This window comes from Eutrigla gurnardus (genome assembly GCF_963514095.1).
Source record: "Eutrigla gurnardus genome assembly, chromosome: 9".
Lineage (NCBI taxonomy): Eukaryota > Metazoa > Chordata > Actinopteri > Perciformes > Triglidae > Eutrigla > Eutrigla gurnardus.
Window position 1 is genome coordinate 18,707,129 of NC_139923.1, and position 21,966 is coordinate 18,729,094.

The 21,966-nt window shown below is 42.3% G+C and overlaps 1 protein-coding gene across 2 annotated transcripts; it reads right to left on the bottom strand.

Moving 5' to 3' along the window:
- Positions 1–81: 81 nt before the first annotated feature.
- On the bottom strand, positions 82–21,966 carry fkbp16 (FKBP prolyl isomerase 16). 2 transcript variants are annotated; one of them, XM_084017425.1, is made up of 9 exons: positions 21,625–21,966; positions 20,929–21,490; positions 20,516–20,685; positions 19,883–19,971; positions 4,652–4,869; positions 2,368–2,549; positions 2,062–2,139; positions 299–436; positions 82–221 (listed from the first exon to the last, which is right to left on the bottom strand). In XM_084017425.1, exons 2-9 carry the CDS (start codon positions 21,356–21,358, stop codon positions 135–137), a joined length of 1,392 nt encoding a protein of 463 aa, XP_083873551.1. In that variant the 5' UTR covers positions 21,359–21,490; positions 21,625–21,966; the 3' UTR covers positions 82–134. The 2 variants fall into 2 exon arrangements, with proteins under 2 accessions (XP_083873551.1, XP_083873552.1); XM_084017426.1 differs by having other exon boundaries at positions 20,929–21,966.

The window sequence follows — 21,966 nt, forward strand, 5'->3', positions numbered from 1 at the left end:
TTCAGTACTACCATTAATAACAACCACAGTAGAAAACTCTTTGCAAATGAATAAAGGATTGGGGACCAAACTTTGCACATGATGATGAGGAGGAGGAGGAGGAGGAGGAGGAGGATTGTTCCCTGCAGAGGATTTCAGTTTCTTGCAGTCAGGATCATTGACGTCACTAAGCTGCTCAAGGCCACAACCAGAGCTCCGAGTATAAACTTCCAGGAAATGACCTAAAACACAACAACCAAATCATTAGAAACCCAGTCTGCTGGTCATCATGATACAACATAGTTCTGTTATGACTTACAGATGGTTTCTTCTTGGAAGGAATCAGAAAGGGTGCGATGTTCTCTCCAAGCATCTCCGCTGGTTTAGCTTTCCATTCCTCAGTATCTTTGCCTCCTGATTGCCTTTTGACGAGTTTTGATAACTCAACATGAATGGCCTAAAGAAAAAAAACAACATCTTAACGTGCTGTGAATAAGTTGCTTTCTGTAGCTCTGATGTTAGAAAGGAGACCCGAAAGCTTTTATCTGTAGGGGAAATGGTGAAGTCGCAGTTTTCAAAATGTCCAGCAGGTGAGAGCAGAGGTCTGAAATAAAGCTTTCCAAAGTAGACCAACAAATCATTTCATCGTTTTTATTTTACAATGCACTTTAAACTGTATCTCAAATGTCCATGATAATTACTTAATATTATATTTTGCAAATGTATTAGATTCCACAGAGTTTGTAATTCGTCATAAAATGTATTAAAAGAAAGCAACTTATGCATTCTTGTTTGCGGTTCATAACTACATGCGTGTGATCCTTTAATTTAATTTAGACTGCAGTAAAGAAAAATCTGTTTTCACCAAAGTATTTAATTCAGTTATGAGACAAGCGTTTAATTAGCAGAGCAGCAGATACGTCTCGTCAAAACAAGACCAGCCATATCTGTGACGGTGACCGTGGTCCCTTTAGGTCAGGTCAGTGCAACACAAACTTACTCCTCAAACATCCATTAAACACAGGCTGCATTAAACTAAAATAATGGAGATTATTGTTTCATGTTAATGTACGCCAGCTGACTCGTTCTTACCTTCACTTTACTACTTTTAGAATATAAGGCTTCCGAATGACTGTATTTAGCTCATATATGCGTTATTTTTACCTAGTTTTCTGGACAACCCTAAGCAGTGTGGTCAGATCTGTAGACTGCCAGATGTGCAGTTTACCAGACGCCGTGTGGAGGATTTGGCGAACCACACAAACAAGACCGAACAGGCCTTCAACAGAAGTGATTACTGGAATCCTCTCTTTTCTTCAGGCTAATGTGGTGAACGCAAAGAGAGGCAAATGAAATTCAATGTATTCTCATCTGTCCTCCTGTGTTATGGTTTCACATGCATCAGTTGAAAGAGTTCAGGTTCCATATTGAGAATTGATAAGTTTTACTTGGTTGTGTTTTGTTTTGCTTTTCTTTCTTTGCTTCTTTTTTTTGTTGCATTTTCTGGATATCCATTCCATCCATCCATTATCAATCAACTGCTTATCCTGAACAGGTCACCAGTCTATCACAGGGCCGACACATGGAGACAGACGACCATTCAAGCTCACATTCACCTACGGGCAATTTAGAGTCATCTGTTGACCTATCCTGCATGTCTTCTGTGGGAGGAAGCCGGAGAACCCGGGGAACTCCACACAGAAGGAACCCTTCTATTCCATTCCATTGTATTGTTAGATCCTGGTTGGTATACATATGATGTATGTATGAATTCTTGCTTTGTTGTTGATTAATGTGTCTGAATAATTGTATGAGAAATGGGTCACATAAATGATCACAGATGAAAATAACTTTACTACTTTATTTGAGTTTTTTGGATAATAAAAAGATGTTTTGGGAAGTAAAAGTGCCATTCATCATTCATTTATTCATTTGTATTTATCGGTTCGTTCGGTGGCTGTAGAAAGAATGACGGCCTAATTTTAGGATGACCTTTCCGCTGTGAGGGTTAGATGAGATTCACAGGCAGATCTGGACGAAAGGTTGCAATGAGGATTGGCCAGCCCAATCACATAATCTCACCTTGGTGGCCGGCTCCAGTTTCAAGGCCCTTTTTAGCACCTCCATGGCCTCCTTGTATTCACCCATATCTGACTGGAGCTGAAAGAGAATGGGAAACCGTACAGTGTGAGCGGAGCTCATGGACCCATAAATCAAAACAGGCTGAGAGCAGATAGCAATAATAAAGCAGCAATTAAAAAAATAATTAAACAAATTCCTCTTCCTTCCAGGAACCCTTCCTGCAATGATAATTTATGGGTCGATATGGATCAAATGAGATGCAGCGATGCTGCGTCTCAGTAATGATGCGACAGGATAGGCCGTCACCTTTCCTATCCTGAACAGGGACTTGACGTTGTTGGGCTCGAGGGTCAGAACGTCACGGCTGGTGTGCAGCGCCTCCTCGTACCGCTCCAGTCGGAGCTGAGCGGTTGCCAGGTTGTTCAAGCACTTCAGCCGGTAGTCCCGCACCTCCTCCTCCTCCACCTTCACACCACCGTCACCACCATCTATGCAAAGACAGTGACACACAACCTCTGACATCTGCTCTGCTGTCTCTTTATTGGTGACAGAGATCAGTTACCCAATCTTGAAGAGGACTCACTCTGAAATCTTGCAGACTATAGAAAATATTTGGACGTTCAAAGAGAAATTCCCATCGGGTGTCATTAAACAACAGTTAACGCTCTGTTTTTTTATTCAGCTGGATATTGTTTCACTGTCTGAGCTATAACATCGACATGGTTTCATCATTAGACCCAAAGCGAAATACAATAGTGACCCGAGTAATGAGCACTTGTTGGTTCAAAGGAATTCTTATACTTGGCGCTGAGTATGATGGGTGGTAAATGTCAGCAGCTCTGTGTGGATGCACATGCTATTTCATGGCACCTTCCATCCATCCATTTTCTACCGCTTATCCTGTATTTAGGGTCACGGGGGGGCTGGAGCCAATCCCAGCTGTCATTGGGCGAAGGCAGGGTACACCCTGGACAGGACGCCAGTCTATCGCAGGGCATTTCATGGCACCTTTTATCTCAAATTCCAGGTTGAATTTAGGAGGCGGTTCCAATTGGATCCTTTAAAACAGCCACTTTTTTTGGCCACTTAGAGGCAACGACACTCACACATTATCACCGTTTCAGTTGAAATCGCAAATTTGTTAGCAAATTGCCTATTTACTCATCCAGCAGATGCAGAACGTCATTATTATTCATTTGGAGTCGTGTTTCTGGCCACATGGTGAATTTAAGTTCAGTATTCATTCCTTTTAACTTTGTTTTTGGTCTCTGGAGGGAAATATCTGGCTATTCAGCTGCTAAATGCTCCCTGATGTTCACTAGCTAGTAACTAACTGTGTTGCTAAGTGTGCATGTCTGCTGTTTGGTGCCTGGCAGTTAGTTTACAGTGTCGTTGAACACGGCGAGATTGAACCAAAACAGTAAACTTGAAGGCCAGAAATCACAAATAAGAGTTTATGAATCTACTGATTCTGTTACGTTCTCTTTTTTATTATCAAAGAGAAAATGTCCAAATTTGGCTATGTAGCGCAACAAAAAAACGCGATGTTATTAATAACTTCTGTTACTTAAATTTGTTGACAGCTAAACCAAAATGTTGAGCATGAAAGTGAATTCCTGACCTTGCAAACCCAAACTTAAACTCCACATTCATATTTCTGAAACCTGCAACTACACCTCATGTTAAAAAGATCGTAAGCGGCCATTGAGTTCAAATTTTGCGAACACTTTCTATGACACCATGTCTAGTTACAGTTATAAGCACTCATAAATATTCATTATTAATTTATAATAATTATAAGCATTTTATAATGACTTTATTAGGTCAAGTGTCATAATATAATATATAACAATGATTATAATGCATAATAAAAAATATTACAATTATGATTATTATGGATATGAATGAATGTTTATATCTATTATTAGAGTGCTAAACACATACTTAACACATCATAGAAAGTGTTACCAAAATGTTTAGTTTGAAAATATCATTATTTTTATTGAATGTCATCTGTTCATCTTCTCATCCACTAATTACGTGATCTTGAAGCCCCGATAAACTCCTCTCTTCAGTGCCAAAGTGAGCTCACTCGCTGGTCCACCATCATTGATGCATTATGAGGCAGCCCATGTTTTTCTCTTCATTGTTCAGTCACATTTCCCTCTCGGGCCTTCCCTGCCTTGTCAATGATTAGAGTGATTAAGGAGGTGGAAATAATATGAAACTTGATTAGCTTTGATTATGCAAAAAGAATAAAGCAATAACATTTATCGTGGCACTCTGCTCAGATGTGTCTCCGCATGGTGACAGTGTGATTAGTGTGGCGGCAGACTGCAGAGAGCACTGAACTTATATCATTGTGGGCTCAGATTGAGTTGGAAACGCTGAGGTCTCTATGAACTGCTGCATTTCATATTTCTAATGGATGCGTGTGTGTGTGTTCATTTTTATGTGTTATCTATTTCCATTTTCACCTTTTTCCCGTGGAGCTAATGCTCACATCAACAACTACAACACATTTCAGGTGAACGGACGACGGTATGGAAATAGCTCCTATGAATAAATTCCGGTTGTGATGATAGGTTACCTTCGCTGCTTGTGGTTAGCATATCCAGAGCCATGGAATAGGCTCTGGCAGCCATGCTGTACTCCTCCCTCTGGAAATGAACATTTCCTCGCTCTCGTTTCTCGTTGCCGATGCGGATGCGGTCTGCGATGGGCAGGGTCAACGGGTCCGGTTTCTCTCTGACGTCCAGCAGCTGCAGCTGGTAGAGTAAGGGAGCCCAGGCTGGAATATCAGGCTCCCTGCAGGTAAACACATAGAAACACACAACGTCATCACGGGGCAAAGAGCCAAGATCCTCCATCTTAAAGATGATTTAAATCAAGAAATCAATCTGTTTTCAAGTGCCAAGCAGCAACAAGCCGGTCGACATCCACAACAAACTCAAATCTTCGCTGCTCGTGGATTAAATGTGATGGTTGTGTTCAAAATACAGTGCATACAGTTAATGGTGGCCATACAGATGCATCCGCTGTTTTATCAAAAACTAAGAAATTAATTCCTTGAGGTGATGAATCGGAGATTTTCACAATTTAATATGAATTTTGAACCCTCGCATCACGATCAGCTTTGAATATTTGATGTTTTGGTGTCACAGGTAATTTGATAAACACCTGAACATAATACCAAAATAAAGGTAGATCAGAATACAGAGTCCAAATACTTTTGTCTTCTTTCAGCTGCTCTCTGTATCAATTACAGTTCGCACACCTCGAAAGACCTTTAAAAGAATTTTGAGTGACTCCGGCTCACTTAAAGCAGACAAGAATTTGAAACTGGTATGAAGCCGTGAGCCGGGGGGGCGGCTTCAGCTTACTCAAGAGTCACTCACAAGGAAAGTTAATTTGGTTTTCAATCATCTGGCTCCTGTGACCACTCGGGACACAATGGTCCATTATCAGTTTCTCTGTGGAGGCTCTGGTTCCAGAGGGGTGTGTGTGTGTGTGTGTGTGTGTGTGTGTGAGAGAGAGAGAGAGAGAGAGAGAGAGAGAGAGAGAGAGAGGGATTGAATGCAATGACACTTTGAAGTGGCTTCGTTATTGATTGCAACAAAGACAAAACAATTTACAAACATACTCAATGTTTCATATTCAGGGCACCGAAACGCTTCAACTTTAAAGTGGATCCTGTCGGTTTAATGGACTCAGCAGAAGTCGGCCCCGGCGGACCCCACCCAGCGACTGTTTGATGCAAAGTGATAGTACTGGGAGTTGTGTCAGGTCATGAATTATTCAAACCGGTTGTGTCAATGAAACAATTTGTGTCTGTCTAACAGAATTAGTTGTAACCTCAGTTACAGGGAGGCTGTGTCAGCAGGTGGGATCAGATTACCCTTTCACCTCTCCTCTCCGGAGACCTCGTCCACTGTCACAGGAGTGTGAAACCAGCAGCTGAGCCGTGGCCTCAGAAACCTGAGCCCGATCCCTGCGCTCTGGATCGGAGGAAGTAGCGTTGGGGGACATCATAAATAAGTAGATGTCTTTTATGAAAGCCAGTGTGAACTATCTTTAACAGTAGCGTTTAGTCCTGCCCAGCTTGTTTTTGCATACCGCTGCATGTTTACCGAGGATCAGAGACGACTTGTGTAACAGGCGTTCAAGAGCAGCAGAGGCGAGGACAGTCGATTCATTTATGAAGAACGTACAGCACATGGCCTCGGGTCGCACCAGGTAATGTTAGTCTTGCTAAAACGGGCTCCATGCTGTACATCTGAGCATTAGAGACGGGTCCTTCTTCCCTGCTAATGTCATGCATTTTTTCTGGCATACTGAGAACGTGACACCATCACCAAATGATCCACTGCAACAGCTTGTACAGCACACGGACAAACTGAAGCCGTTTGTTGTCCTTGCATACTTTTCTCTGAGAAAATATTACACAATATTCTGAGGGCTGTGTGTTATGTAACAACACACACACACAGCGTGCTGCCTACGTATGGTGTCAGGCTGCAGTTTCAATGGACTTCCTTTTTGAGTTACTGAATAATGCACACTAAAAGTTTGTGCTTTGAAAGAATCAGAGCAGGTGAAGTATGTAGTAAGAATGAGAAACCTGAATCTCTAGTATTCCAGATCACAGATAGCATCCCTAATCTGTGATCTGAAACTCTGGCAGTGTCTGGTTTGTAAATAGTAAGCAGCAAAACCCTTACTCATTAACATCATCATAGTTTTTTTTTTTTCATACACACCCACTTTGCTGCTCATGACTCACACAGATCGGAATACATTAGATGAAAAGCGATGAGTCATTTCTTATTAATCAACGCATTTGTAGCTGCTTCGGTGCGAACGGCACAAACTGAATGCGCCACGTCAGAACTCCATGACTCCCAAATTATGTGTTATTCTACAAAAGGAAACACAGGTCGCACTGATTGCCTGACAATTATCCACGTGCAGGATTCAACAGGTGACCTTTGTAGCCTTATGTCATTAAGCTTCAGTGGCTAATGGACAAGCAGTAAGCAGGAAAACACGACAGTATACTTAACACCGAGTGAGGTTTTATGTCTAAGACGCTGAGGAATGATGTGAATCACGGAGAGTTGAGCGTCCATCATGAGCATTAAACAAAATGGGCATGACTGGCGAGCTGTGGAGAGTAATCTGAGAACGCAGTGCACTGACAGATCTATAAGGTTTACGGTGTCATGTGGGTCACTGGTGATTAGCACCACACCAGTGTGTTGCTGCGCTGAGCTCAGCCAATGAGCCCCCAGGGCCTTATTAGTGCAAACAGGAAGCGGAGGCTGGTGAGCAGATTGAGATCCCTCCGCAAGATCCCAGTGAAACCTGAACCTGCACCTCCAGCCCAGATCCACGTCCTCCTAACAGGGAGCTGCAGAACCGGCCTCCCTCCATAATCCTGTCGGCCTCTGGCTGCTCTTAAAGAGACTCATCACGCTAACAAGATCTTGACAGACATGGACATATTCATGGCACATTGAGAATTGTTTTCATATATTTTTTTAGATATTTTATTCACCTTTCCTCTGTGAGGATGAAAATACCAACATACTAGCCTCAGATTCAACCCTATCGAATGAGATTTAGCTGAAACAAGCGTCCCTTAAGCCAGTCACACCATTTAAATAGCCTAAATTTGCCAGTTTTGTTGTGTTGTTGGAATGGTAGGTTAATCATTATATAGAACGACATTTTACATTTCAAATTTATATATATATATTTAATAATTTTAGTGTAAATATGTTTTTTATGATTTTGTGATGTAGATACCAGCAATGTTTCCACTGGTTTAGGCACAGCAGTGCTTTGAGCTAAATGCTAACTTCAGCATGCTAACCTGATCACAATGACAATGCTAACATATACTCAAGATTAGCATATGTTGCTAATGCTAATATTTGCTCACTGGCAGCACAAAGTTGATAGTGTCAATCGTTTAAGAAGAAACTATCAAATAAATGAATGTTTATGTTTACTGAGCTTTGTGGCGTTTTTGTAGCTGCATTTGTTTATTTACAACAACAGCTAGATTACTGGATTGAAATTCCTGTGGACTCATCCCTGACCAATAAAACTGATTATGATTTGAGTGTATTAATCTTCAGGGAAAATCACACGACACGTCCCAGTAATCATTACAACTCACCCCGAAGGTGAAGTGAATGTACCATCAAATAGTTGTTGAGATATTTGATTTGATGTTTGAACCCAAAATGTCAACCTGCTGCGACATGAAAAGTCAGGGGATCAAAAATAGACTAAAACGAGTTCTTATTTAAAAATAATAACTGTAGTTAAAATACAAGTATGTTTCTGACATGTCTGTTAAATTGTGATGGGCAGGAGACAGTTATTTTTAGCTTAGCATAAAGACTGGAAACAGCTATTCTGATTCTGTCTAAAGGTTAAAAATCTGCCACCTCTACAGCTCTCTTAGAAAAACTTCATAGCTTCTTTATTTAAAATCAACAAAACCAGAGAGCAAAAACAAGTTAAACATGGAGTTACATGACTGTTTTAATTGTAGCATGTTGACTTCCTGGAGTCCTATCGTCATAACAAGGTTGCCAGGCAACCAGTGGAGACGAGGACATGAGAGTGGTTTGAATTTTGCTGTCTAACCAGAAAGAAAGCAAACACTTATCAAAGAAGTTGTAATTTCTGTAAGTCAACTTGTCAATGCCATCCACATTTGTTACCATTTTTGTAGCAATTTTTCAGTCTGGCAACGTCATACTATCTATACACTACTATAAAATCGTCAGAGGTTTCTTCTACCATGACTTTCAATAAACTCACATTTCCAATCTACAATTCTGAAAAACCAGCAGTGTTTTTATTTTTGCCGTTCGCGGGACGTTGTTTTATTTCATTTATTGTGAGGGAACACATTCACCCATTAACAGACGAATGTTTCCACTCTTCTTGTGTTCGTATGAGAGAGGTGATAAGGACGAGAAGCTCTCCCTCCCTGTGTCATGGGAAGATATGCATTCATTATAGGTGATTTGATACATGTGTTGTGGCTCAGCAAACTTCCTCATTAAGCTGCATGATAGTGTGGTTGACTCACCCTGTTATCGGTCAAGCATGCCCCTCGCTGCTCTGAATGAAAGGAAAAACTCCCACAGAGGGAAAACAGTGGTCACTCTGACGTCATACCCTCTGTTTCAAATGATGGAAAGGCCAGTGATGTATCTCAAGCCGGTTTCTATGGTTACGACCTCGGATAGTGCACTAATATACCGTGATAAATGTGGCGTGCAGCCTGTATGATAATACCAAATCCAAGGGGATTTATGAGGTTGTTTATATCTTCTTCTTTTTACAGCGATGATAACAGGTTTGCTGCCGACATCCAGTGTTGTGTCTGTTTTGACTCTCGGATGGACACTCGGCACCAATACAGTCATGCAAAGCAGCTTAACTTTAATCCGGGCATTGGTGAGACGTCACAGCTGTTTTTCCCCTCGCTTTCTGTCATTCTAGTTAATTTGCAGCAAAACAGCCTCGTACAGCTGGAGATCTAGAAATGAACAGTGTAAGAGCTTTCTGCTCCCGCCCGCGGCATTTGCTTTCCTCTCCTTTTTGTTTTTATTTCCTCCTCCAGCAATGAGCAAATGAAACTGTGTTCACAAGGATCAAGGGCAGCTACTGCCTACATCCTGGAGGCTGAGCTCCTCAAAAGTCCCCATATAATCTAGAGCAGATTTCTTTAGCCTGTTAAAATGAATCCAATCTCAGCGCTGGACTACCTGCAGGGTATATAGCGGCTGCTTAAATAGCAGGGATGTGCAGCAGCCAGTCCATTTCAGAGAGACTCTGGTTACACAACTTTGTTAAACCAGCTTAATGTGGAAAACGTACAGTAGTTATCTGCAGAAGGAAGAGTAAATGCAAGTCCTTGTGTAAATGGTAGTATTTGAAACATGAAGATGTGGGTACAGGACATGTTTTAAAATGTATATTGTTTACAGGCATGTTTGCTAATTAGCAGTCTTAATATTTCCTTCAAGTCCGTCTCCGTATTGCCAAGTTTAGTGGTGTTACTGCCTCCAACTGTTAAGTAAATTAGCCTTGTCAGGAGCGTGCATTACGTGACCCCTGTGACCTGTATGGTCAATATGGGGACTTGCTTATCAAATCATTGCTCCATATAACATTACTAGTGTTTACAAATCCACACCTTTAATATCAATATTATTATTTTTTCAATTACAAGTTAAGCACGTGAATCGATTATAATTTGATTTGTTTTGATGAAGACAAATGATTTGATTTAAAGAAGCTTGAATTCGCTTTTGATGCTTATTGACATTTTAGCTTTAGCTTCTCTAGCTACAGTGTCCATCCATCCATCCATTGTCTACCGCTTATCCTGTATTCAGGGTCGCGGGGGGCTGGAGCCGATCCCAGCTGTCATTGGGCGAAGGGAGGGTACACCCTGGACAGGACGGCTACAGAGTCTTGAACAAAAACATACAGGCTACCAAAACCCACACACAGCTAACAGTGGTCAACTGAGTTCAGGTTTGAGCTCTACGTGAGGAGGTGTGGCCTATGATCAACATTAACATGATGAAAGTGCAGAATGTGACTTTTCCACACTAGGGCTAAGAGAGACTCAAAAACAGACTCTGTGACTTATCATGTTGTCATGGCTTGCACTTAAAACAATTGCATAATCCACTACACAAAACAACACATGGGGCTGCTATGGTGAGGCAACGAGTAAGACCGAGCAATACGATTCAGGAAGTCAAGGTGGAGCAACCAATCTGTGAATCTGAAGGAATGCCAGGCGCCAAAACACTACAAAGCAGCTTATAAGTAACTTGTTACCACAGCAGCAATTCATATTCATAATCATGAGAATCCATCAGGAGTGTGTTTGAATGTATTTGATTGAGCAACTCAAGGTTTTAGCTCAGGTTTGATCTCCACCAACTCCTCGACAAAATACCAGCTCACAACATTTTTGGCTTTCTCCAACATCCCTTTGTTTACTTGATTTCTCTGTTTGACGGTGATGAGTGATAATAGAAAGCAAGATCTCATTTTTATCAATTGTTTCAAGCATCTGCAGTGAATGAGCGAGTGTGAGAATGAATGAGGGAAGTTCAAAGCTTTACTCTTACACACAGTTGGCCTGGACAAGTTTCAGCTTCTACCTTATGCAATGGTCTGAAACCCCTGACAGGTTTGGGCTCTGATGTGTGGCAGCATCTAGCTGAATTATTCCTCACAGTTCAAAGCTTTTGGTCTACATTAGGTTGGATGAGAGCAATCTGTCTTACACAGAAATACATCACCTGGGGTCATTATCTAGAATATCAGCCTCGCCGTTATCTGCGGAAGATATCGTATCCCAGGATTGACTCTAAATCCATAATCAATCAATACGAACAAGCGGACGTCTCTGTGGTGTGCACAGTACGGTCAAGTGCCAATTTCTCATGCAGCCCCGGGGAGCGAGGTTTAGTTTCAGTGGATTCTCAGCAAAGTAAATGTGAAGCTGTAGTTAACGGCAATGACAGCTCAGTTCTTTCTTTGCACAGACGTTATGTCTACTGATTACATAAACCGAATCTCTGCCAGTTTTGGGTTTCACTTGTGAACTTCAAAGCCTTCTAAGTTCCGACAAATTCGGAGCGAGGAGCCAAAAATCCTGCTCTTTGAAAGATGAAAGTCCTCCTCTTCCATTACGGTTATACTTCACATAAAATATCTGTCTACTTCAGGGGACATATGAATGCCTGAATGTTGCAGGGGCATTTTGTGCTTTCTGTTTAGACGAGCAATTTAATTTTGCACTTGGATCAAAGATTTGTTTTTTCTCCCCCACCCGCAACAAACGTGTGATTTGGGCATCAAATATGCATTTTTTATCATTCGACGGGGTTGCTGTTTGCCTCCCTCTGTGGTAACAGAGCTGTGAACGTTAGCGTTTGTGATCACAAGCTGCTCGTTGCTTTATGTATGACATTCAGGTAGGGGAATAAATGTCATAAAGAGATTTTGATCAGCAACTCATTTCCCTTGTAAATCCGAGCTGTCACACATGCATGTGCTGAGACCAGATAACTCCCACCGAGAAAATGTCACCGTGTCTGTAATATTGTTTTGTAAATCACGCACACAACAAGCAAACAGCAGTTATCAGGCTCGCTGACTGTTGATTTAATGAGATGCAACTTTAAAGCAGCGTGTGCACCTGTACAGCTACACCTGGCCTTCACGCCTTTAATGTTGGACATATCTGAAGAGTAATTTACAAGCACATACATTATGTGCACATGTTGACTTTCTGAAGTCGTGCAGTGTGTGTGTGTACATCAAACAAAAACATAATTATTATTCCCTGTCGCCCTCCTGTCATATCGCTGTACGCAAGAAATAGGACTATCTCAGTGAGTGTGTGTGTCTGTTATCCAGCCAATAAAGAGCCAGCTTCCTTTCAGCAGCAGCCGGCTATCTCCTTGTGCAGCCTGCGAATCAATAGCGGCACACTGAGCTCCTGACTTATTAGTCAGGTTGTCACGGAGGAGCAGCCGGCGTCTGCTGGAAATGTTGCAGGGCCATTAGCGCGATCCTTTAGTCGCTCTCTGATGGCTGTGTGCAGCAATGAGTACTGGAGCATCAATCCTGTGGAAGAGCCACATTTCTCAGGAGGAAGGGCTTGACTTTACTTGACCAGAGCCAGCGGCAATGGCATAGGTCACTCTCATCACAGGGCGCTTAGGAAGCAAACACAAGCACTCACAAGGAATTCCAGGCCGTTCTTGCTCTACTTATATCGACAGTCTGATTTGTTATTCTTGCAAAGATAATGCAGTGCTTTGCTATACGAGCTCACTTTGTCCTGAACCATCCGGAATGACAATATGAAACATTACCAACTAATCCTATCAGTGCTATCAAACAACTGAGACTGTTTCATTTTAATTTTTAATGGAATCTACCAAATTAATCCCTTTAGCTTTATCACTGCGCATCTTGGTTTTGATTTTGCAGTGAGGATGTCAGTGAAAGTCTGCCAGACATTAACATTGAGATGAATATTTTGAAAGAAAAAACCTATTGTGTGTGTGTGTGTGTGTGTGTGTGTGTGTGTGTGTGTGTGTGTGTGTGTGTGTGTGTGTGTGTGTGTGCGCGTGTGTGTGTGTGCGTGTGTGTGTGTGTGTGTGTGTGTGTGTCTCTGTCTGGCTGTGTGTATATGCTAGACTGCTGCAGACGGCTGATGACGGAGCGCTGACGTCTACTGACTGACTCACACGCCACGTCCTCAATGACGGTGCCTCTTCATCCCCCAAACACACACATACACACACCGCAGTAACACACACACACACACACACACACACACACACACACACACACACACACACACACACACTGTGCCACTCTGCTACAGATCTCCTCCCTCCGGGTTCACATGCAGCACCTCACATCCCTCCACAGCAGCAGCTGCTATACAAACACATACACTATAGTCGCTACTTCTGCCACATTGCATGATACATTCAGCATCGATACAGACCTATAACACATTTTATGAGTGTGAATGTGTGTGCACAGTGTGTCACTGTCTTGCCACCGTCTCATCTGCTTCAATTCAACTGGCAAAATATATAAAGTGGTTTCATGAGTCTCCCAGACAGTCTGCCTGATCTGGTCGTTACAGAACGTTGCCTTCTTTTGTAGTTTGAAATGTGTATCTAAAATTGTTAAATCATAATAAGAAGTGACTTCTCCAACCACAAATGACGAGTGGGACTGGGTGGTCCTAGAAGTCAAAGAATCCCAGAAACAGCTTCTGTTTTTGAGCAATGACAAGTGAGATTGAATGCAGCTATGAATACAAGGCCATAGTAACATAAATAATACGGGAGAGTCAAGGTCGGTCTAGCTTGAAACAAACTAGTTCGTACAACTTGTCGTAGACAAAAGTGTCTACAGCTGTTGTTCTCGAACTGAGGGGCGAGATGCAATAATTGAAGTTTTGAACATTTGTTGCACTCATACACGAAAAGCGATAAAAACGGGTGTGAAAGAAAACAAGACCAACGGCAACCACCATGCTAACAGCTGTATTTAGACACAGTAGTACATTGAGCTACACGCTAGAGGCAGCATGCTAACAGGATACAGTCACAACGCAGTGGTAACATTCTGGTACCAAGCAAGTAAAACCAGGATCACCATAGTGAACATGTTAGCATGCTAACACTTGCTAATTAGGACTAACATTAAGTAAATGGAAAAATCGTTTTGCAGTAATTTGGTCGTTACCCAAAAATATTGTTTTTTAAGGGGCTGATAATGGCTCTAGATCAAAGTGCAATTTATCCTGTACCAAATTGTGTGGCCATCCATCCAACAAGCCACTAAAAGTGGGTTACGATTATCAGAGAAATACAAAATTCAGGCCCTCATGTGGCTCCAAATTCAAATGCAGAAGACTACAAAAGAACCTCTACAAATGTGTATGGCGACCTAAATATAATGTCCTGCGACCCACATGTTAGTCCCAACCCAGCCTTTGGGAATTACTCGCCTGTGAACTCATTAACAGCTTTTTGTTTACTTCTGTTGTCATGTCAATCCCAAAGGGAAGTGGTTTGTATGATGTTTGCTCTCATCTGTTGCCTTATGTTGTTGTGTGTGTTTACATTTACCTGTGGTAAAGTGAGATACGAGAGAGATTTAATAGATTTTAATTCTATTATCCCTCAAGGACAAAAGGGAGTTTGGCATGTTTAGACAAAGCAATGTAAATCTAAAACAACAACAACACTAACAATGCTCTAACCAGTGTCGTGGTCAAGTGATACAAAACCAACTTTACTCCACCAAGTGTTATCTGCTCTAAAAAAAAAAAAACACTATCTACCTAAAATTCAATAAAAGCACATTTCAGTTGAGGAGATTTACTGTCCCACTAAAAAAAAAAAACACAGCATGGAAAGGAGAAGTAGATGTAACTGAGCTATTGCTATATTATGACCAAGGCTGTGTTGATGAGAGAGATAAGCCTGCTAGCAGAAGGGGGAAAGGTAAACATCCAGGGAGATTAGATGAGGGACATGCACAGTTCAAATACTGGTCTGAGTGGCAAAATACTGCTGCAGTGCCAAAACAACCCACCATTTAGTTTTTAGAGGGAAAAAAAATGAGTATTCTCTTCAGGTTTAAATCATACGTTTCTGTTTAGCTTAAGGTCAACGCACGGAGCTTCAAATAAATGAGTCTGTGGTTTTCAGCAAACAGGAGACTCAGGAGAGACCGATCTGATCTTATCTGGAGTGTGCTACAGCTGTTGGTGTTTGCTGGCCTGCGCCTGGAGCATGAGGGTGTGGTTTCTTGTCAGCCCTGCTGTGCTTGTGTCAGGAAAAAGACACACAGCGGCCAAGAACTACAGTCAAACTCGTTCAGGTCACATGACGGTACGACCAGTTGTTGCTTGCATCCGTTCATTGAGAGGAAACACTGATATGGAGGAGAACGCCTCAGATCCATTGCATTTTCCACAGTTCTCAAAGGTCACATTATTAATTTGACCCAGGTGGTTCTGCAGGGTGAGTCACACAATCTCCGGCACTGAGAGGAACTCCACCTCACAGATTTTATGTGTGGACGACATGCTGACGCATCTGGACACAGGGGAGGAGGGCTTGTGTGCGTGAAAGTGACACCGGCACAACTCAGCGGCGAGTGAGTCACTGTACCTGTCTCCTGACGGCTGCTTGTAACGAAAAGCAGAAGTGCCAGTTCTTGGCTGGATTGTGTCACATCGGGTGATGAGAAAGGAGAATGGTTAGAAGAACACACAAGAATCACAAATGGACCTTACGCCCACACTTCTGTCAAATAAATCACATTTCTCACGTATTTCGAAGAGGACTATGCCTACAAGTGTCCTCACTCATCATCAGACTTGATTCCACTGATTCTGGCTTGACACTTTCTCACGTTAACACTCTGCTCTGTGAATCTCTCGGCCTGCATGCCTTTCTGCTCTGAGAAATGTCACTGTTACCTTTTTCAGCTGCATTCCCCACTGGATATGGGTGTGCCTCTGAGGGGAGAGGCTTCTACTGTTGCCAGCTTCTTCAAGAGCGCCAGCAAAGATTCCCAAACTCCGAAAAAGGCGTTGTTGGTACTATTAGTTCTTGGTAGTTATTTTGATTTACTAATTCGTTTTGCTGATTTAAAATCGCCATACAATTGTACAAATACTGTTTACCCTGTCGTCTGAAACAAAATGATTGATCATGTGATCACGAGTCATCTTTTTCGTCAAGACTCACCAACCATTGGCTAGATTGCCATTCAATTTGGTAAACGTTTGTGCTCCCCATACGACGAATCCAACTGATTTTATTGAGCCTCTGACTTTTCCTCTATAGCACCACTGTGAGGTTGATCGATGTTGGATACATTCATGTTGTCAATACACCAAAACAAATCACAAAAATAAGCAAACGCCTTGTGTCGTATTGATGTACTGACACCTAATCTATTCTTAACATGAGACACTATTTACACTACTTTCACAAGATTCACAAGATCATGCCAAACTGCACAGCCTACAAGATGATGAATTTATATTATGCAATATCCATCAACCACCGAGCTAAGCATTACAGTACTTTCCCATGGACTAAAGTGTCACTTATATTGCTCCAACCTGCCACTAGATCAGTAAGCCTGGCGTAATCAAGGCTCCGACAGACATCAGGCCCACCTCGCTTGTAGTCTCCTCCCACAGTGGGGCTTGTTAGCCATCTGGTGTCTCCACAGCCCCTCTACTGTTACATTAAAGGGTATTTGTTAAGTATGTGATTATCTACTTTACTCGCATGTTGTAGTTTAGTCACAGACACTTCAGAAAGAAGAGAAAGTTTCATGGATCTGAGTCACAGTTTCGCCACTGCTCCACCCCTTTAGGAGACGGGTGGTATCAGAAAAGTGAACGTTAACACTAACTTTGCCCCATAGTCATGAAAGTAAATATTTGACCCATTTTTCACAATCTCTCGTTACTTCTGACACCTTTTCTCTACGTTTGTGTCGGTTTGAATCTGTTTTGTTCTCTATATAAATGAAGTTACATCACTAATAATAAGTATTACGTAATCTCCTCATGCACATTAATAAAAAACAGTAGTATGTTGAATTGGCTGACATTGGCCATCTGGACTTGGATTAAACTATTAATTTACCTATGACACATCCCAGTAGTCTAATGAACTCCACTTCTACATCTGCCACTGAGGTAGTTCTCATTTGTGCCAAGAGTAAAAGCACACCAACACCTCCACTGCCAGGACTGGAATTCAAGCCTCTGTTTATGTTTGTTGACATCCGGCCAATGTAACCTCACAGCACACCATTTCACACTGGAGGAGTCTTTAACTGGGTTGTGTGGCGTCTCGTATAGAGCTAGAAACAAATGTGTGCACTGTAACTCGCTATAATCAAACTTATTCAAGTTTTCTTGTTTGTCAAGTTTCGTTTTTATTGTGAAAATAAAAGCAGCTGCCAGGGACCCTTAATATTTTTATGTCTGGGGTTGTGCAGAGCTGATGAGGCGGACCCCCTGAAGGCTTTATGAGTGTTAAAGTTGGGCCTGTCCAGAGATCCACAGATGTTACTGCTCTCTGATAATGGCTTGCTGAGTGAAGGGAGGTAGTTTGTGCCTCAGACTAAGTACTGTTTCAGCCGGGGAATAGCTTTGACGTATAAGGTGAGAATGATGCCTTTCATCACAACTCCACTTTCTAAGGCTTTAATGTCACAGGAACAACGTCAGTGTTTCTTACAGTCGATTGAGCCCCGATCGGCTTATAATTAGATGAATGCTCCAGACTTCTCCAGGGGTTTCTGTGTCATCATATTCTCCTTTCAGCCCAGCCACTCACCCACACACCAAGCTGCAGACTACTCCACTGCGCTGGGCTGAATCATACTGTCTGGCCAGCTTTGCACACTGTTCTGATAAGTAAAAACGGTGAAGTGCGCTTAACAGCACTGTTGGCAACAGGTGACTGACAGTGTTCAAACAGTACATTTGCCAGGAGTCAGTTAGATGTTTCCTCATTGTCTCTCTGTTATTTTACAGCACAGACACACTGTGGATGCAGATTCATATTCACCATACAGACATGAGCGTGGGATTGATTTTCTAATCTAACTCTCGGGAGGAAAGAAAATAACTGCATTTCCCAAAACTTTTCCATTATTGGATAACTTATTTTTAACTTGGGGCTGAGTTGAGTTTGTAACGTGCTGTTTTATTACGCGTGTTCTTGATTTTCCTCACTCGTCATACCAAATCATCAACATTTAACTTCAGTGACCGGAGAAAACCGTATTCAGATCAAGCAGCAACCTCAGTAACTGAATCGTGTTTAAAGAGCTGGCATAAGGCTCTGATTGTCTACCTTCTGGCGCAGCTAAATCTGTCTCCACAGCACACAGCCCTAATCAGCTGCATCAAAACAATCATTAACTAACCTCCCGTCGCCTCCTTCTTTTTCTCTGCCACACACAACACAGGGCGAGACTCTAGACAAGACCTTAAAGACTCCTCGCTCTCACCTCGCTCTCACCTCGCTCACCCTGTGTTCCGTCTTTCCCTTCCCAGAGTTCCTCTATACAAACATGACCACACACACGGCACGCAGAGCAGGCTGAAACAGTATAGCACACACGCTGAGAAAAAAAATGCTTTCACAACACGATGTTCAGCACATTTCAACATTATGTTGTCAACAATGTTCAGATGGACTGTTTTTTTACTTTCAACTCTGCATCGTGCACTATATTAAAGGCTTTTATGGCCACATGATCATTCTGGGCACATGTTTCTTTTTATGCATTACTCCTCCGTACTCTGTTAATGGTAGAGCATGTCCATGTAGCCGAAAGACTGTTTAGAAACAGGAAATGTCCTCCAAAATGCATGAGCATTCTTTATTTTAGGGGTTTTATCTGGCTTTTTATGTTGACATCGTGTTGTGCTGTGCATTCACAGACTACATGGCTTTAAGTTGAAACTATCTTATAATTGAATTCATTTAAATGGGTGTGGGCTTGGGTAAACACTGGCATGGAGTTAATATTATCACTTTCAGAATTAAATTAATGGCAACAATGTTGTTGATTATGAAAGACCTCAATTTACAGTATATTACTGTCTGCTTAAAACCCTTAAAACCAAAGCGAGAACTACAGAGAGTAATTTGCTACAACATAATTAACCAGCTAACAAATGAAATCACATTAAAAACATTTGCTTTCACATTTCTCCACAAATCACACCTCAAAAGACAAATATGTTCATTGATATGCTGGAATATGGAATAACATCAAATCACTGTGGTACATTAATGTTTTTCTGGTTATCTAAAGTAAACATTAAAACTGTAAACAATGGCTTTTGCGACACACCAATCTCCTCTGTGTTTATACTGGTTCTTTAATGGTGTAAAGGTCATAAACCTGAGCCATTGGCCGTAATATAAGCGGTGTCCTCCCATAGGTTGTGAGGTTACAAGCTCGCCATTGATAGGCTGCCACTGAATGGTGTTAGGAGGAAGCCATCTGCTCCTGTTTATGGTTCATTAACCCCGCTACCCCTGGATCAGCAGGCTGCCCCCACAGCAACAGGTACAAGAGGCCAACATGGAGAGAAAAAAACTGGCCAAGTGTTGCTCCTGCTTGAACATGCCCCCTAATTCAATAGTTTAAACAACAACAATAACCGGAAAACCCTTACCTTCCCAGAAGTCCATAGGCATACAGTGAATCTGCCAGCAGTAATGTGATCTCATCCTTCTGCATGGACATGACACACTCCTCCAGGGCCTACAGGTGTCAAAACACAATGTGTTATTTAGAGGACTGAGCTTCTTCTTTCTTTTTTTACATATTTACATTAATACATGTAAGCACAACTTTGTGTTGTGTATTTCAATGACCTTAACTGACTAAACATCCAATGATGAATTAGCCGTTCTAGCTCTGGACGACAATGTCGTTCAGTTGCTTGACTATTGGACCAATTGTCATAAAATGCGGTTCATATATTTGTGGTTCACGCAGAATAAATCATAATGATTTTGGTGATCCTCTGACTTTTCTGCTAGCTAAAGCTAATGACACTTCTGTTTTATACTAATTAGAACATTTTAGCATGCTAACATGCTAAACTAAGATGGCAAACATGGGGAGAATTAGATCAGCATGTTAGCATTTTCATTGTGATGCTAGCTCCGACACTAGCAATTAGCTTAACACTGAAGTACAGCTTCACAGAGCAGTTAGCTTGTCTGCAGGCTCTTAGTCATGTTTACCTATTTTCATGATAAACTACCCTGTCCGAGAAAACTGAAGGGCTAGGAGCTTTTACCTGGTTAACATCTCCCTCTCCGATAACAAAGACCAGCTTGCCGTCCTTCTCCACCACAGTGTGGTCCTCCAGGACACACTGCATCTTCACAGTCACCTCTTGGCCCCAAGCGGGGATCGGGGCGTGGGGGGCCCCGCACTCCACCACCTTCTTCCTCAACAGCCGGTCCTCTGCGTGAGGAAAGAAGATAAGGTCATGCAGGAGGAAGTGGGGTGAATCTGCCGGTTGTTGGGAAACACATGCTCAATCACATCTTGGTCACTTTTCTTCTTTTGTGGGCTCAATACAAAATTAAATATAAAGGTTAAGTAAATGAGAACCACTTGTTACTGATAAATTAGTGATATTTATTCCAGATTACCTATCACTATCAAGTCCAAAGCATGTCTCACAGTTCACTGATGTATCCTCACCTGTGATGTCCTGCCAGTCGTCGGCCACGAACAGCTCCTCAAAGGTGGAGGAAGTCCACTCGGCCATTGCATATTCTGGAAAGAGACTCTCCGCTGAGCTGTCTCTCTCCAACACATCGTCCTCCATCGACGGGTCTTGAAATCGCACCATCTTCCAGCTGTTTGTTTTTTTCAGTTTCCTCCGCTCCTTGCATGCTGCGTCTCCACATTGCTCAGGATCGGAGGGGGTTTGGGTTTTGCTTTCCCCCTCACAGCTCTTTGCTTCAGCCTGCTCTTTCCCACTTGGCTCCTCGCCTTCCTCTGCAGGTCCACGGGGCAACTCGGTGCGACTGTCGCCATCAGGAAGCTCGGAAATGGCCTCTCTTACCTCGGGCTCTGTACGCTCCACTGCAGGGTCTTCGTGCTCTTCACAACGTGGCTCTGTCTCCATTTCACTGCAGAGAGTGATGGACGCCACCCGCTTTAGCCTCCAATAGAGATGATCCTCCCGGTCCGAGCCAATGTTCCACTTAGATGCGAGTTAGTAGACTTCTGTTGTGAACCAACTTCTGCCACCTTCACTCTATCAAAACAAAGAACAAATCTCCATGATGTAATATTCAAAAAAATCCATGTTGTGTTTCATTAAATCCAACTCAGAATCCATCCCTAAATCCTGGATTCCTCTACAGTTTCAAAACAACAACTTTGTCTCGCCTGCGGCTGCGTAGTTTCAGCAATTCTGCTGCACTTTGACCTCCTCTCACTCCCGCTGGGGTCCGTACGTCTGCACAGTCCAGTGATGTGGCAGCAACAAAAAATGATCAATGTAAAGAAACTGTGAAGCGCAACAAAGCACTCCCAGCCAGCCGGTTTGTGCAGTGGTAATCTGCGGGATTAGAAGAGAAAAACCTAATCTGCCAGTACGTCTGTAAGCTTCTTAATGACTTCACCGTCGTGTCCCACAGCACAGTTTCCATGAATGCAATCCACCAATAAGATCTCAACTGATACAAGCTGTAACTTCATTTTCCTTGAGTTGATTTTTATTTTCACTTT

What these genes read in the sequence shown, in the direction of transcription:
- fkbp16 (XM_084017425.1), bottom strand. Translation starts at nt 21,358, where the DNA reads ATGGAGACAGAGCCACGTTGTGAAGAGCACGAAGACCCTGCAGTGGAG. An exon ending in AACTGGAGCCGGCCACCAAG is followed by an intron (nt 437 to 2,061) that starts GTGAGATTATGT and finishes TTTTTTCTTTAG; the next exon opens with GCCATTCATGTTGAGTTATC. An exon ending in CTTCCAAGAAGAAACCATCT is followed by an intron (nt 222 to 298) that starts GTAAGTCATAAC and finishes GTTGTGTTTTAG; the next exon opens with GTCATTTCCTGGAAGTTTAT.